This window comes from Crocodylus porosus, unplaced genomic scaffold, assembly GCF_001723895.1.
Source record: "Crocodylus porosus isolate Cpor-Errol unplaced genomic scaffold, CroPor_comp1, whole genome shotgun sequence".
In the NCBI taxonomy this organism is placed as follows: domain Eukaryota; kingdom Metazoa; phylum Chordata; order Crocodylia; family Crocodylidae; genus Crocodylus; species Crocodylus porosus.
The window spans coordinates 53,928,225-53,943,704 of NW_017728906.1; the positions used below are offsets into that span (position 1 = coordinate 53,928,225).

Here is a 15,480-nt window from a genome sequence, read left to right on the forward strand (position 1 = left end):
AGTCCAATCTCTTGCACAGATGTAGGATTTGCTATTCTTAAACCATTCCCAGTAGAGTTGTATGAGGAAATACTTTGTGCCAGTTTTTCACCAGTCCCATGGGATGGCCCTGTCCATTATGTGTCAGGGAGGCCCAGGTGAAGGAGATTCCTTGCCCTCATTGAAGCTGACCTCATGAGGGAACACCTTGACGGACTGGATACCTTCAAGTCAGCCGGCCCTGATGGCTTACCCCCAAGCTTGGGGAGCTGGTGAGCATCATAGCTCAGTCCCTGGCACGGATCTTCAAGAGCTCTTAGCACTCTGGTGAAGTGCCCGATGCTTGGAAGAGGGCCAATGTCATGCCTATCTTTAAGAAAGGGAGGAAAGTAGATCTGGCAAACTACAGGCCCGTCAGCCTGACCTCTATCTTGGGGAAGGTCTTAGAAAAGATTATCAAAGGGGCCATCCTTAACAGACTAGCCGAAGGCAATATCCTTCATGGGTTTATTGCAGGTAGGTCTCACTTGACCAATCTCATTGCCTTTTATAAGCAGGTGACTTTTCACCTGGACACGGAGGAAGAGATCGACGTTGTATATCTTGACTTTAAAAAAGCCTTCGATTTGGTATCCCACGATCACCTCTTGACTAAACTGGCTAACTGCAGCCTCAACCTCACTACAATCCGTTGGCTGGGGAATCGGCTCTGTGGTAGGACCCAGAGAGGTGGTCAACGAGACCCAGTCATCTTGGTGCACTGTGACCAGTGGGGTCCCTCAAGGCCCTGTCCTAGGGCCTGTACAGTTTAACATCTTAATCAGTGATATGGACGTTGGTGTCAGAAGCGTACTGGCCAAGTTTGGCGACGACACCAAACTCTGGGGTAAAGCATCCACACCTGAAGACAGGAGGGTGATCCAGGCAAATCTTGACAGGCTCAGGAAATGGGCGAACAAAAACCTGATGGTGTTCAACACCGAAAAATGCAAGGTTCTCCACCTTGGGTAAAAAAACCCTGCAACATCCTTATAGGCTAGGTAGTGCTACGCTGGTTAGCACTACAGATGAAAGGGACTTGGGGGTCGTGTTTATTTAAATCCATTGCTTCTCATCCTGCCCTTGGTGGCAAGGAAGAATGATATTTCTGCATCTCTTTGGCACCCGTTCACGTACTTGAAAGCTCCCCCCACCACCACCTTACTCTCCTTTTCTCCAAGCAAACATAACTAACTTCTTTGTTTTTGCTTCATATGGCTTGCCTTCTGACCCCTTAATTGTTCTCATTGTTCACCTGGATCCCTTCCAGTTTTTCCGTTTCCTTTTTAATAAGCACTGCCCAAATCTGAATATAGTACTCCAGCTGACACCACTCATAACTAGTGCTGAGTAAAGTGGTGCTGTCACCTGCACTTCCTTGCATACAGTGCTTCTCTTAATGTATCCCATATTGCATTTGTTATTTTTGCATCAGTATCACATTTCTGACTTAAGCTGGTTGTGGGATCAGCAGGGATCTTGGTTTTCTCTATTTAAAAATTGCAAGTTCTCTGATTAAAACCCCCAAAATTTGTAATGAAAATGAAACGCCACTATATATAGAGGTATCAAGTGAACACAATGTTTTATTGACATAGTTGAAATTTTAAAGCAGTTTGGAAGCCTACCAGTGCCTCAATCACTGTAATAAAATAAATTCTAAGTACCTATAAATTTTGGTATTTGATTTTGAATTTTTTATCATGGAAAATCAGAGCTCCTACTGCCCCCTTTGCTCACCTCACTCCCAAGCCATAGCACCCTGGGCCCTGCTGGTTACCCTAATTCCCCACCCACAGCTCCTGCCCCCCAACCCTGCCGGAGGGGGTCCCCAGCTGCCAGGACTAAAGGGCCAGGACCCAATCTGCAGCCCCCTGCCCTCCACAGCAGCACCCGAACTCCAGCCTCCATCCATTAGAGGCGGTGGCTGCTGCAGCACAGCGGAGTGTGGAGACCAGCTCCCCCTTCCCCGTGGGCAGCCATGGTGGGGGGCAGGTGCAGGCTGCCTGCTGCGGACTAAGGCTCCCTACCGTGCTGCCCTCCCCTGGGTCCTCTGCAGCCCTGCGGGCAGGATGTGGTACTGCAGGCCAGAGCAGACCTGGATGGGAAAGCTTGGTGCCGCCACTACAAGCCCTGCACCACCCTGGCAAGGCGCCCCCTGTCCACTTAGCATCTGCAGGGATGGTTGTGCGGAATTTTGCCCCTTGCTCCTGACGGAAGGGCAGGGGGCGCCTCACCAGGGTGGTGCAGGACTTGCAGTGGCAAGGAGCTTCCCCACCTGGCTCTGATCTGCCCTGGCCCACCAGATCCTGCCCACTGGATTGCGGAGGCCCTGGGAGGAGGGCAGCAGGGTGGGTAGCCTGAATCCAGAGCGGGCAGCCTGCACCTGTCCCCCACTACAGGGAGTTCTGCTCCAGCTGTGCTGCCCAGCCATGCACTGCCTGGACTGGGCAGTAGCCCCAGCCCCAGCCCTGCCCAATTCCCTCTGTCCTGATCAGGGCCTCAATCCTCCATCCTCCTGGCCCCTCCAGATTTGCCTGTGGGAGCTGCTCTCCAGGCTTCCTGGTGGCCATGCATGTGTGTGAGCATGTACATGCACATGGCACCCCTGCCTGACTGCCCTCCTCCTGCTCTCCCCAGGCCCTTGCAGGCTGGCACTCTGTCAGCCTGTAGAGAGCTCTTTTGAAAATTCCTAGATCCACATGTTTCTCTGCTAAAATGAAAAATCCGTGTGTTTTTCTGTTTTCCTGTGGGAAATGGAACCCCCCTCCCCCGGTGATCAGCTGTGGACCCCAGGTTCGTTTTGGTCATGTTGCTGTCAAGCCTCAAGCCAGCTACCTCCATTCTGTATGTGTGCATTTGGTTTTTCTTCCACTTTTGTAGGGCTTGTATTCATCATTGACTTTTGTGTCTAGAGCACATTTTGAATTCTGATCCTATCCTTATAATGTTTGCAATCTCCTAACTTGCTATTGTGTCAGAGCAGAAGTCAGGTTGTTTTAGTGTTATTTGTTCATAACAAATTCATGTTGACTAACAAAGATGACTTCATCCTCAAGATATTTACAAATTACATGTTTTATCATTTGCTCTACTTACTTCCCAAGTACTGAATTCAAGCTTTACTGGTCTGTATTTCCTCAGGCCTTTCTTTTTCCCCGTTGTAAAAATGAGCACTATGCTAAGCAGTTTTCCAGTCCTCTGTGGTCTTGCCTGTTTTGTTTTAGTTTTTCTATGCAGCTGGTAGCAGTCTTTTTTTATGAAGATTGAAGCAATATTAGCAGTTTTGCACCTTTGCATTAAAGCTCACCTTCACTTAGCAGCATACCTACTGTTTTCAGGATCTCTCTTCTAACACTTGTTATTTTTAAAGTCATTTTCCAGTCGTAACTTGTATTTTTGTATTTGACATCCATAAATTTTGTTCCTACACATTTGTGTTGTTCCTTTGTATGCTTCTTACTGACCCTCCATTGTCTGTCTTTTATTTTCTCCGCCTTCCCCCAGATCACTAAGAAGCTTCTTGCATGGCCATATCAACTTGTGGTATTTATCTTTTTCCAGTGTTGGAATAGTTTGACATTGAGCCTCCCATTTTATGTCCTAAATCTCTTGCCAGACTCTGTTTTGTTTGTTTTTTAATTCATCTACTCCTGGGACCTATTATTTTTCTGAGTTGATTAATATCTATTATTTTTAAGTCCAGTGTCCTTGTTCTCTTCTTCTTATTTTCTTGCTTTAGAATCATGATCTGTTTGTCCTTTCTGGTCAGAGCCAGATCCAAGGTAGATCACCCCCAGAGTGGTTTCCTCAACCTTCTGAAACAGAAAGTTGTCCCTTACATATTACAAAATTGCAGGAAATTTTGTTTCTGTATTTTCCTTTCAACAGGGAAGCTAAAATTATTATATAAATTTTATATATTTGTATATGCCTAAAATGCTTAAAATGCCCTGCTTATCTTCTCTGTTTTGCTAGTGTGTAAAAAAAACATTGTAACATCATTACTATTCTTTTCTGCCTTCATCTTCAGCTAGATACCCTCAGTATATTTGCTGTTCTCATTTAGTGTAGACCAGTGGTTCTCAACCTTTTTGGACTCGATGCACCCCTCCATAACTTTTGTGAATTGAATGACACCCAATTTCAAAAACTAATTTATATTATACTGCTTACCTCCTTACACAGGGGCTGGGCAGAAGGGGTTGGAGGTTCTCCAGGTAGGGACAAATCTGAGCCTGGCTTATCTGCTTATCTGTTTGTATTCTCATACTTTGCTTATCTCCTCATGCGTCATGGCACCCCTGGTTTAGATGGCATAGCCCTTCAGTGTTGATACTCCAGTCATGATATTCGACCAAGTAATGTTAATTAAGTTGTCATGTCTCTTTATCGTAGATCTTCCTATATCTCCTTCCTCCTAGTATTTGTATGTAAGCTCTGAAGATGCTTTGCAGACTGCCCTATTGCATTTCCCTCTGTGTAATTTACACCTTATTATGGTTTCCCATCACTTCTCAGTAATAAAGTCCTTTCTCTCAACTTTCATGTAGACCAGGCCCATCTCATTTTAATTATAGAAATTGGTAAATCATATATTAACGTTAGTTGGGGCAAGAGAAAAAGAGCTTTTCGTTTATCTTAGATGGACTGTACATTAAATATTAATGATGTGATTGCTATTTTTTTTGTATTGTAGAAAATGCCTGAAGCATCAGAAGATCATAATCACTGGAAGGCCTGTTGACTTCCATTTCTTGAGAATCCAGAACATCATCAGTCTGGCATGGCGCAGGGCAGTCAGCAACTCGATATGCAGGTACTCCAAGACCTCCGGCAACGTTTCCCTGAGATTCCAGAAGGGGTGGTATCTCAGTGCATGCTCCAGGTATGCTTCAACAGAAAAAAAAATAACAGTAAAATCTATTGCATCTACCCTTTATCCTTGTTGTATAAAAATCTCTCTATAATCAGCTACCTAGAGGTCACTTAAGCTTTGCTTCATCTCTTCTTTAAGTTTCTAAAGGATAAAAGGCTCTTGGGAAGCAAAACAGGCAGTTTTCTTTTTAATGTCTGTAAATGTGTACAAGAATTTAGTATTTCCTTTGGTAGAGTTGAAAGAAACACCACTCAGCCCACCCATTTCTGAAACCAAAGCATGAATTACTGTACTTTTCTCTACAGCAAACTTTTTAAGTGTTTAGGCTCTTACTAGTAAAATACTAAGCAAATTGTTGTAAAGTAATAATCATGTAAATATAACTCTATTCTGAAAACTAAGTAAAATGCCACAATAGGATTATATATCTGTTTTGTGAATCAAACCAGATTCAGTCAATTATTAGATAAAAGTGCCCAAAAGCCCCACTGAAGCACACAAAACTCTACAAACATTGGGGAGCCGGGTCAGACTGATGTGGTTCCTCTTCCAGTAAGGCACTGATTTGTTTGTGGTTCCCCACCTCTCCCCCGCCAATCTGTCAGCATCCCTAGGTCATGTCCAGATGTGCAGGGGTGTGCGCTTGCAGTGGCAAAATAGTTTTTGCCTAGAGATGTGAAGGCCCAAGGGGGGGAAAAAGACAGAAAAATTCCAGTTTTGTTCAAAACTCTTACGAAATATTTTCTTTTAGAATGATGAATACCATGTTTAAGATGAGGTGTTCATATATTGCTACCTTTTACTCCCCCAAAATCTTTTCTAATAACTATTTAATAGGAAGACTTTTATGTGAGGCTATCTACAGTATCAGATCATTACAGTTTCTGTACACCAAGGACAAGCGGTACAGTACAACTCAGATGCAAGAGCAAGGTGCATTTCTGCCCCCAGGGGGCACTGCCATTTTTACAAGAGAAGGAAGAAGGATTCAGTGCCTTCTTTCCTTGTGGACTTCCTCTGTTGTTGACTTTTGATCTAGAGGTTGGTAGATCTGCTCCTGTCCTCCTGACTAGGCCTCAAAGGACTGGGTATGGACACTGGCAGCAGCATCCATTCCTTCCTGTATAAATTAGAAACAAGGAGCTTATTGTCCTGCTTGTTCAAAAGCCTCAGGAGAGGAGATGGAGCAAGTCTAAAGGTTTTGGAGTTGAACAGAGCCTGCCTCCTCCTGGCCCTGTGACCTTGAGAAGTACAGAAGCAGCACAAAGGAGTAGAAAGAAAGTATACTTCTTTATTGAAAGGTAAGAGTTTAAATTTCTCTGAATTCAGTATATTAAACTATATTTTAGCTGCATTAGTATATTTTCATAACCTATGTAATTCATAATTGAATTCCTACTAATCTGATATTTTGTGACAAATCGCCCAACCTTAGCAGTGAGGTGAAACCTGCAGGGCAGGGAAGTTGTTCACAGTTAACTCTAAGGAGGCCTCTCCATCCATCCATCACTAAATTTGTACATACTATAGCTTAGCGTTTATATTTGCAAGCTAGCCACTAAATTATGTTTTTCTTTTTTCTCCCTCAGCAAAATGGTGCAACCAACTTCTAGCATATGGAAGCATTTCCACACTGTAAGTTATTCTGAGAGAAAAAAAAATGATTTGCAAATACTGTCAAAAGAAATATGCATTTCCAAATGCTACAAAGATGACCAAACACATCCTTGTATGGTAAGTGAGGAGGATGTGGATCATGATGATGAAAGTGCAAGTAGCTCTTTCCAACGTTCTCAGTCTAGAAGTCCTCCTACTGCTGCTGCTGGTTCTATAACATCAGCATCGCAAAGGGTTGTCCAATCAACATCCTCAAGTAACCAAATATTGCAACCAATGGCTTCATTTGTAGACAAGATGACACCTGAAGATCAGGAAAAAATTGACCAAGAACAATGCATTCTTCTGGGACGCCATTGTCAATAACTGAAAATGCATACTGGCAGGAAGCTTTTAAATTACTAAGGCCATCATCCTGTTTCCCAGCAGACGTTCTTTGAGCAAGCCTCTTAGAATCACAGTATAAATGTGTAATGCAGTCTGCGCGAGGAAAAATCAATGAAGCACGGTGTCTTGCAGTACTTATGGATGGATGGACAAATGTGTGGGGAGAAGGAATCAAACTTTGTAATAACAAACCAGTTTGTTACAGAAGCATTGAAACAGGAGAGAACAGGCATACTGCAGAGTATGTCAGTAGTGAAATACGTGAAGTCCTACAGAAGATTGGGAGTGGTAAAGTATTTGCTTTGCTGACTGAAAATGCAAGTAACATGAAAGCAGCTTGAGAGATCATAATGGATAAATATCCACATATTACTGCAATAGGATGTGCATCCCATGGGCTAAACTTGCTTCTTAATGATATCATGAAGTTGGACACTGCAGAAGATCTATAGAAGAGCAAAAAAAGTTACAAAAGATGTAAAAGCTCGTTGTAGCTGCAGCCTTTAAGAAGAAGTGGGAAGAAAAGAATGCAAAGAATAAAATAGTAACACTCAAACTGTAGTAAAACTAGATGGGGTGGAGTGGTGATCTCATTTGAAAGTTTACTAAAAAACAAGCTCTTCAAGAAACAGTAATAATTGAGGATCATAAAGTATCCAGAAGCGTAAGGAACACTGTACTTGATGAGGATGTTTTCTGGGTTCAGCTGCAGAACTCTGTGAAGATTATAAAGCGAATTTCTTCAGCATTCACTGCATCTGAATCAGACAGTGCACTTTTGTCAGGCATTCCTTATGAAATGGCCCAGATAAAATCAACTGTTTTTGAGAATCTAAGTGTATCTCTGCTTACAAGTACGGAAGAAAGAAAAGTTAAAGACTTTCTTAACAGATGTGAAGAATTTGTTGCCAATAAATTCATACTGCTGCAAATCTCTTGGATCCAAGATTCAAAGGCAGAAATGTTAGTGATGATAACACTGCTACTGCATCTGACTGGATTGCAAAACAAGCAACACACTTAGGACTTGATGTTGGAAAGGTACTTTCAAATGTTGCAGAATACAGAACATCTTCAGGTATTTGTTTTGGGAATGCAGTCTGGGACTAGTGCCAAGCATATTCTTCCTGCAAGATGGTGGCAAGGCCTTTACAGGACACAGCCTCTGACCCCCCTTGTTTCTCCCTTGCTTCAGATTCCTACATCATCTGCAGCATGTGAAAGAAACCGGTCTATGTTTGGAAATACTCACACCAAATCAAGAAACAAACTAACATGTGGAAGGGTAGAGAAGCTTTTCTCAATCCAGACAAAATTTCAGTTTTAAGAAGTCCATGAAGATGCTAAAAATGAAGGATCAGAAGAAGCAGAAACTTCTGATAGTGATAGCTCAGAAAATGAGACTGATTAGACAAAGTTTCGTGTAGCAAAATTTGTATTCAATGAGTCTTCAGTTTTATTCCCCGCTTTTTCTCAGTTCTTTTTCTAAAAATGAGTACCTTCTGTATCTGCTTAACGCTGTGGGGAAGCCTTAAGTCCACAATGCATAATAACTTTTTCTTTGTTTACTCTAATGTTGATGGTTTCTTCTATTTTCAACTTTAATTTTTGCCTGCTTCTCATAAACTGGCAAAAACTAAGAGATGCTAGGTTCCTTAGAGTTCCGCAGCTTGTAACTCCATTTGTAACACAAATTAAAAACATTTTAAAGTAAATTCAATTAGTAAATTTGTAATTATTGTCTGCACAAAATATACTTTTAAATGTAATAAATACACCAAACATGATAATTCTATGAGCAAACCAAGTTATACAGAATACATTTTATGTTCTTAAGGTAGCAAAGTGAATTTAGATCTGTAAAGGCTGCTAAGAAAATATTTATTTCATTTATTTCAATTTTTCCCCAAATTTCCATTTTTTCCGGGAAAAAACCTTTCTTTTCCCCTGTGGCTTCAAAATTGCCAGAAATTTTACATTTCTAACTTTGCCACAGCCCACATCTCTGTGCACGTACTTTTTGAGGGAGAAATTATTCTGCTTTGGGCAAACTGCCCTTTCCCAGCTGTTCCTGGGTCTTGGCTTGCTGGAGGAGTAAGGGCAGAACTGCAGGAGTGGAGATGCTCAGGCTGGCACCCAGAGCATCTCCCTGGAGAACCATGCCTCCACGTTTGCTGTTGCATGTTTGCTCCCAGTGTGTCACGCTGTGTTTTTTCCTGGTGCTTTTTTTTTTCCTACCAGGATTTTTTTTTTTTTTTTGCTACCAAAATTAGAAGATAAATTTGCAGTGCGAGGCACATTTTAATGTTCCCAACATGTGGTTTGTGGCACCACCAACTGCACGCCCCTGCTTGTCTGGGCATAGACCTAGAGTCTAAACCAGCACACCTGGAATGGAAGGGTTGAGTAAGGTTTTCAGTTTTTATAGTCACTTTTCTCAGTAAAACTCTTAAGCCAGTGGTTCTCCATCTTTTTGATTCTGGAGGCACCCTCTACAACTTCTGTGCATTTAAAAAACTAGTTTATTTATTATACTGCTTATCTCCTTGACGAGAGGGGCCAAGAAGGAGGAGGAGTGGTTGGCAGGGAAAAGCCTGCGCTGCAGTGACTTGGAGGAGGAGGAGCTGCAAGGGAACAGCCTACATGTTTCTCATTGGAACCTGAGCTTATCTTGTCTCCTCTATCCCAGCGCACCCTTCAAAGACTGTCATAGTATCTCAGGGTGCCACAGCACCCTTGTTGAAAATCACTGCTTTAAACATGTCTTAAAATCATATTTACATTTATCATTCACCAAATGTGAGATGATCTTGTGAATGTGTGGGATAGGAGGGGAACAGCCACTCCAAAAGCAGCAACTGGGGAACTTCTGGGAAGGAGCCAGTGTCTAGGTCTGATAGGAATCTTTTTGTTGAAGTTGCAGTGTTTTGTGGAAATGTCATTGAGATGAAATGTGTTAGAAAGGTTTCTAATGCTTCTGATGGAATTAAATGAGGAGGAGAGTGGCTGCCTAACCAAAATGGCCAGTAGCCTTGTGGTTAGAGCACTCACCTGTGGTTTTTGACATCTGTAAGAGGCGGCACCTGAAATGGGATTTCCAGATCCCAGGTGAGAGTGCCTTAACTACAAGCTTATTAGCTTCTTGAGGATGCAAGGTGTCTCTCCTGTTTCATTGTAAATTTCAAAAGGCCTGTTTTCTACTGAGGCACAATTTTGGAAAACTTGAATTTTTACACAATGGGAAATCTCATTCCTGTTCAGCTAAAAAATGCACCTGCCTGAGAATTGCAGGTAGTAGTGAGGAGAATTCAATCTTGTCTACCTGGCAAATGAAACTAAAATAGCTAACTGTGACTTCACATTATTAGTTATTTCAGTATAACTGGAGTTGTTTTTGGTGTAAATTTCTGTACACAGGCTTCAGTTAATGAATAGTGTGAATTTAAAAGTGATCTTAAAATGATTTATCTTCTTAGTGTGCTGACCAGAGCTGAGTGTCAGCTATGTTGATCAGGCTCTATAAAACTCGGTCTGGACATATGATATAATTACAATAGCTGTAATTTACATGTTTTGTATACCATGGTAAATTATACTGGGATCCCAAGCAGACAGATAGAGCTGTCCAGAAGTAGCTGTTTGTGATAGAAACTAGGTGTTCGGGGAAGCATCTAAATAGCCAGATAGGTCCACAGCAGATGGTTCCCCCAGGATGGAGACAGACAACTACTTACCCACTACACTACTGGTATAACTTACACCATTGTATTTCTACTAAAGAGTTTTCTAGGGATAACTTGCTTTTGAATTTGAAGCACTTAAACTGATTTATGGTTTTGTCATCTCTTTGCTTCTTGTTTGCATTGGTGTAAATGTGTAAGTCCATAGCCTGCTAATGAAAGATAAGATGATGCTTTTCACATGCCTGCATCTTTTCTGGCAAGACTGTTTCCATTCGCCTGTTTGTTTGTTTTTCCCATTATCTTTCACTTCCTAATGTCTGTCTAGGACTGCATACCTGGGGAAAAGAATATCCAATAGGGTAGATGTTTTTGATGGTGGGATAAGGAATATGTGTATCAGATGTAAATTTACCAGCACAGTCCCTCCCTTCAAGCAGAGAATCTGGTTCCCTGTAGAAATCTCACCCTTCTCCTGAGTCGCTCCTTTTATTTGTTACCAGGCCTGTCAGAAGGCTTTGGAATGCTTTTTGCTCCAAGCTCCATATTATTCAAGGAGGTAACTGAGTAGAGGCCTTTAATTTAGCTCTAGAAGTGCTCCAACAGCTTTGTTATTGTTAAAATTTTGATATTAGCATACTCCTCCTGGATGGACTGAATAGTAAAGAATCCAGAAGCTGGTATGCACACATGCATCCAGGAAGAGCAGACACCAACTGAAGATGCTTCCTCAGCCTGACAAAGGGTATTTATATCCGAAAGCTCGCAAAGAAGAATTTTTCCAACTGTTTGGGTTGGTCTAATAAAAGATAGCAGATTTACCCAAAGAACTTCATCTGCATATGTCCTTAGACCAACACGGCTACAACCTACACCCCTGTCCTATTCCTTATGCCACATTATAATATGAACTGAAGAGCACCATGGATTCTTTATTAAGGCCCAGTCTAAAACGTTTTGCTGACAAGATATAGTTCTGGAGCAGCTTCCGAGTGGAACCTCCAGATGCAAATGGCTGTGCGTGTGTTTGAGCATGTTGGAGGTGATGATTGCTTTCTGGCAGCTGAGGCAAGTGTATATAGACCATGTGTTTGTCCTGGTTACTTAACAGGTGAGCTGCTTGCCAGCAATTGGCTATCCTCTGCTATGCTCACTGCTATATTGTTACTCATTCTAACTTAAGGCTCTGGTTCCCAAACTTCCTGCTGTAATTCTTCAGCTCTTGTCACTTCTGGACAGCTGTGAACAGAAGAAGATGTTAAAAAAATATATATATATAAAAACGGTGCATAGTCCGAGGTATCAGAGAGAGTCAGTAAATGAGCAGAGCTGGAGAAGACAAAATAACAGAAGTAAGACTTTAGCTGAGAATATACTAGATGTCCTTCTTCAGTCTCAGTATTAATGTCATCCACAACATAATATCATAGTAAAACTGTCTGGACCAGTGGTGCCGAACCTTGTTGTCCAGCAGACTGGATGGGCAGAGTCCAGTTCGGTCCCTCCACAGGCTGGATGTTTCAATCGGATGCCCATGAAGATGGGGACAGGGGGCCTGGCCTCAATCCAGCTGTGTGGGGAAAGAGGCTTGGCCCGGCTCCAGTCCAGCCCAGGTGGGGGTGGGGCAGAGGCATAGTCCAGCCCCAACCTGGCTGGAAGGAAGGGGGACTGACCCAGCCCCATGATGACTAGGAGAAGCAGGCCATAGCCTAACCAGCTTCACGGGGAGAGAGTGTGTATCCTGACCTCATGAGAGAAAGGGGATGTGGCCCAGCCTCAAGCTGGCCAGGTGGAAGGAAGAGGGGCTGTCCCATCCCTGTGATAGCAGGAAGAGAAGGGGGTGTGGGCTGGCCCCTAACCAGCTGCAAAGGGGGAAGGGGCATGGCCCAACCTTGTGGGAAGAAAGGGACATGGCCTGGCTCCATTGGCTCTAGGAAGAGTAGGGGATCTGGCTGAGCCCCAATCAGGCCCTGCTTGGGGAGAGGTGTGGCCCAGCTATGTGGAGCTTAAGATTTTGGCAACAGGGAGGGATGAAAGTATTAACTGCCACTGCTTCCCACTGCTAAATTTCCTGACCCATAGGCTGTATTCCAAAGCTCTGTGGACTGGGTTTGGCCTGAGGGCTGGAGGTTAAGCGCCCCTGGCCTAAGCTACTTGCAGATCGCCTGGTAAAGTGAAGTTAATTCTCATTTAGGAAGCTACTGAAATAGTATACATGTTTTTATGCTAAAACAATGTGAGGGGTTTAATTTGATTCATTGTTTATGAATGCTAAAAGAATTGCTCTTTATCAAGTGAAAAAAATGCATTGCTCATTTTGGCATTAACTTTTTAATCATACGGTAAACTTGGTGGGGAAAAAAGAACTTCATAAGTCTAAATAAGTCCTTGTTCCTAATTATTGAATTGTTTTTGGCCTGTTAAGATATACTGTACTTCATAAGAAGTAACAGTGTTAAGATAAAGTATAATAAAAAGCCTTTGGGCAAAGGTGCCTCAAGCAGTTATTAGTTCCAGTAAGGTTTAGACCAGGATTTAGATCCAAGGCTTTTGTTTAACTTGTCTTAAATAAAAACTGCAACTCTATGTGAATTTTTTTTTCAGAATAGTTTGACTAAGACCTCATAAAAAGACTTCAGCCACCAATAAAAAGGTGGGAGTAGGAAAAGCCCCTTGGATATTTGGAGTTGATTAAGTTTAAAAAAAATTAAGGCATATATACCAATCTAGGCATATAAATATAAATTATACCACTCTTGAAATTTGAAGGGGTTTAGATTCTTCACTTATCTGAGAATTGCGTAAACCTTTTTTTAAGAGCTTTAAAGTGTATTTCTGTTTACAAAAGTATAAAATGAAGTGTCCGGATACCAGAAATGTCAAAAATGGATTTTAAGTCAAAACAATTTAAAGTTTTAATTTATGATTTTCATTTTGGCTGTTACAGTAGTTACTGGGTGCGTCTACATGCGCACTTTAATGCGCAGTAGTCTATTCTACTGCTCATTAAAACAGCACATAAAAAAAGTGCTAATACACTGATGCGCAGCAGAATAGGCTACTATGCATTAAGCATCACGTAAAAAGTGGGAAGTTATTCTACATTGCATTACCATAGCCTAATGCACATTTATTTAATACCTCATATTGCGCATTAGGAAAAGCGTATTAACGCACATGTAGACATTCTCAGTGGCTGCGTCTACTCGAGACACTGATTGTGCAGTGAACTAGTGCACAGTAACAATGAGCTACTGTGCAGTAGTAATGAGATGCAAGTACTAAATGACTGTGCAGTAACCAGAGTTACTACAGCAAGGTCCCTGAACAGCTTTTTGAGGACACTGACTGCACAGTAGCTTATTATTACTGCATGGTAGCTCATTCATAGATTCGTAGACATTAGGGCTGGAAGGGACCTTCGAAGATCAAGTCCAGCGCCCTGCCCCAGGGGCAGGGAGTCAGCAGGGATCATAGGATCCCAGCAAGATAAACATCCAAATGTCTCTTGAAGATGTTCAAAGTAGGTGCTTGAACCACCTCCAGCAGCAATCTATTCCAAACCTTGGGGGGCTCGGACAGTAAAGAAGTTCTTTTTTATGTCCAGCCTGAAACAGTCATGGAGGCATTTGTAGGTGGCCCCCAGATCACCCCTGAGCCTGTGCTTTTCCAGGCTGAAGAGTTCCATTGCTCTCACCCTCTCATCATAAGGTCTGTTTTCCTAACCTCTGATCATGCGTGTGGCTCTCCTCTGCACCCTCTCAAGCTTTTCCGCATCCTTTTTTGAATTGTGGAGCCCAAAACTGAATGTGGTACTCCAGCTGTGGCCTCACCAAGGCCATGTACAATGGGAGGATGACGTCCTGGGATTTACTTGAGAAGTATCTGTGGATGCAAGCAGGCGTTTTGCTTGCTTTACTAGCAGCAGTATCACATTGCAGGTTCAAGTTCATCTTGTGGTCAATCATGACCCCCAAGCCCCTTTCTTCCGTAGTGCCAGCCAGCGTAGCACTGCCGAGCCTGTTCGGATGCTGCAGGGTTTTTTTACCCAAGTTGGAGAACCTTGCGTTTTTCAGTGTTAAACGCCATCAGACTCTCATCTGCCCATTTCCTGAGCCTGTCAAGGTCAGCCTGGATCACCCTCCTGTCTTCAGGTGTGAACGCTTTTCCCCAGAGTTTAGTGTCATCAGCAAACTTGGCCAGTCCACTTCTGATGTCAGTGTCCACATCATTAATGAATACGTTGAATAATATAGGCCCAGGGACAGAGCCTTGAGGGACCCCACTGGTCACAGGGCACAATGACAATTGACTCCCTGGGTCCAACCATGGAGCCAATTCCCCAGCCAGCAGATCGTGGTCTGGCTGAGACTGCTGTTTGCCAGTTTTACTAAGAGGTGATCATGGGATACCAGATTGAAGACTTTTTTGACATCAAGATACATGACATCAATCTCTTCTCCCTTGTCCAGGTGATAGGTCACCTGGTCGTAGAAGGAAATGAGATTGGTCAAGTAAGACCTACCTGCAAGAAACCCGTGCTGGCTATACTTCAGGATGTTGCTATCAGCCAGTCTGTTAAGAATGGCCTCTTTGATAATCTTTTCTAAGACCTTTCCCGGGACAGAGGTCAGGCTGATGTGCCTATAGTTTGCTGGATCCACTTTCCTTCCTTTCTTGAAGATAGGCACCACGTTGGACTTCTTCCAATCATTGGGCACTTGTTCAGCCTTCACAAGAGAAGGCTGAAGCGGGACCTGGTGGCAGTCTATAAACTCACTAGGGGGGACCAGAAGGGTTTGGGAGAGACCTTGTTTCCCCTAGCGCCCCCTGGCATAACAAGGAATAATGGCCACAAGTTGTTGGAGAGTAGGTTTAGATTAGACATCCGTAAGAACT

The 15,480-nt window shown here is 42.9% G+C and overlaps 1 protein-coding gene and 1 long non-coding RNA gene across 5 annotated transcripts in view; both read left to right on the forward strand.

Annotated features, from left to right (window-relative positions):
• The window catches only part of TAB3 (TGF-beta activated kinase 1/MAP3K7 binding protein 3), an 89,649-nt gene that overhangs the window by 52,658 nt on the left and 21,511 nt on the right, over positions 1–15,480 (forward strand). For all 4 annotated transcript variants that reach the window (XM_019529135.1, XM_019529134.1, XM_019529136.1 and 1 more), the window contains exon 2: positions 4,718–4,906. In XM_019529135.1, coding sequence (XP_019384680.1) covers positions 4,805–4,906 — 102 coding nt within the window. In that variant the 5' untranslated portion in view covers positions 4,718–4,804. The remainder of the gene's footprint in view (positions 1–4,717; positions 4,907–15,480) is intronic.
• On the forward strand, positions 5,819–6,548 carry LOC109305945. The gene is made up of 2 exons (XR_002099777.1): positions 5,819–6,198; positions 6,487–6,548. It is a non-coding gene; the product is annotated as an uncharacterized LOC109305945 (long non-coding RNA).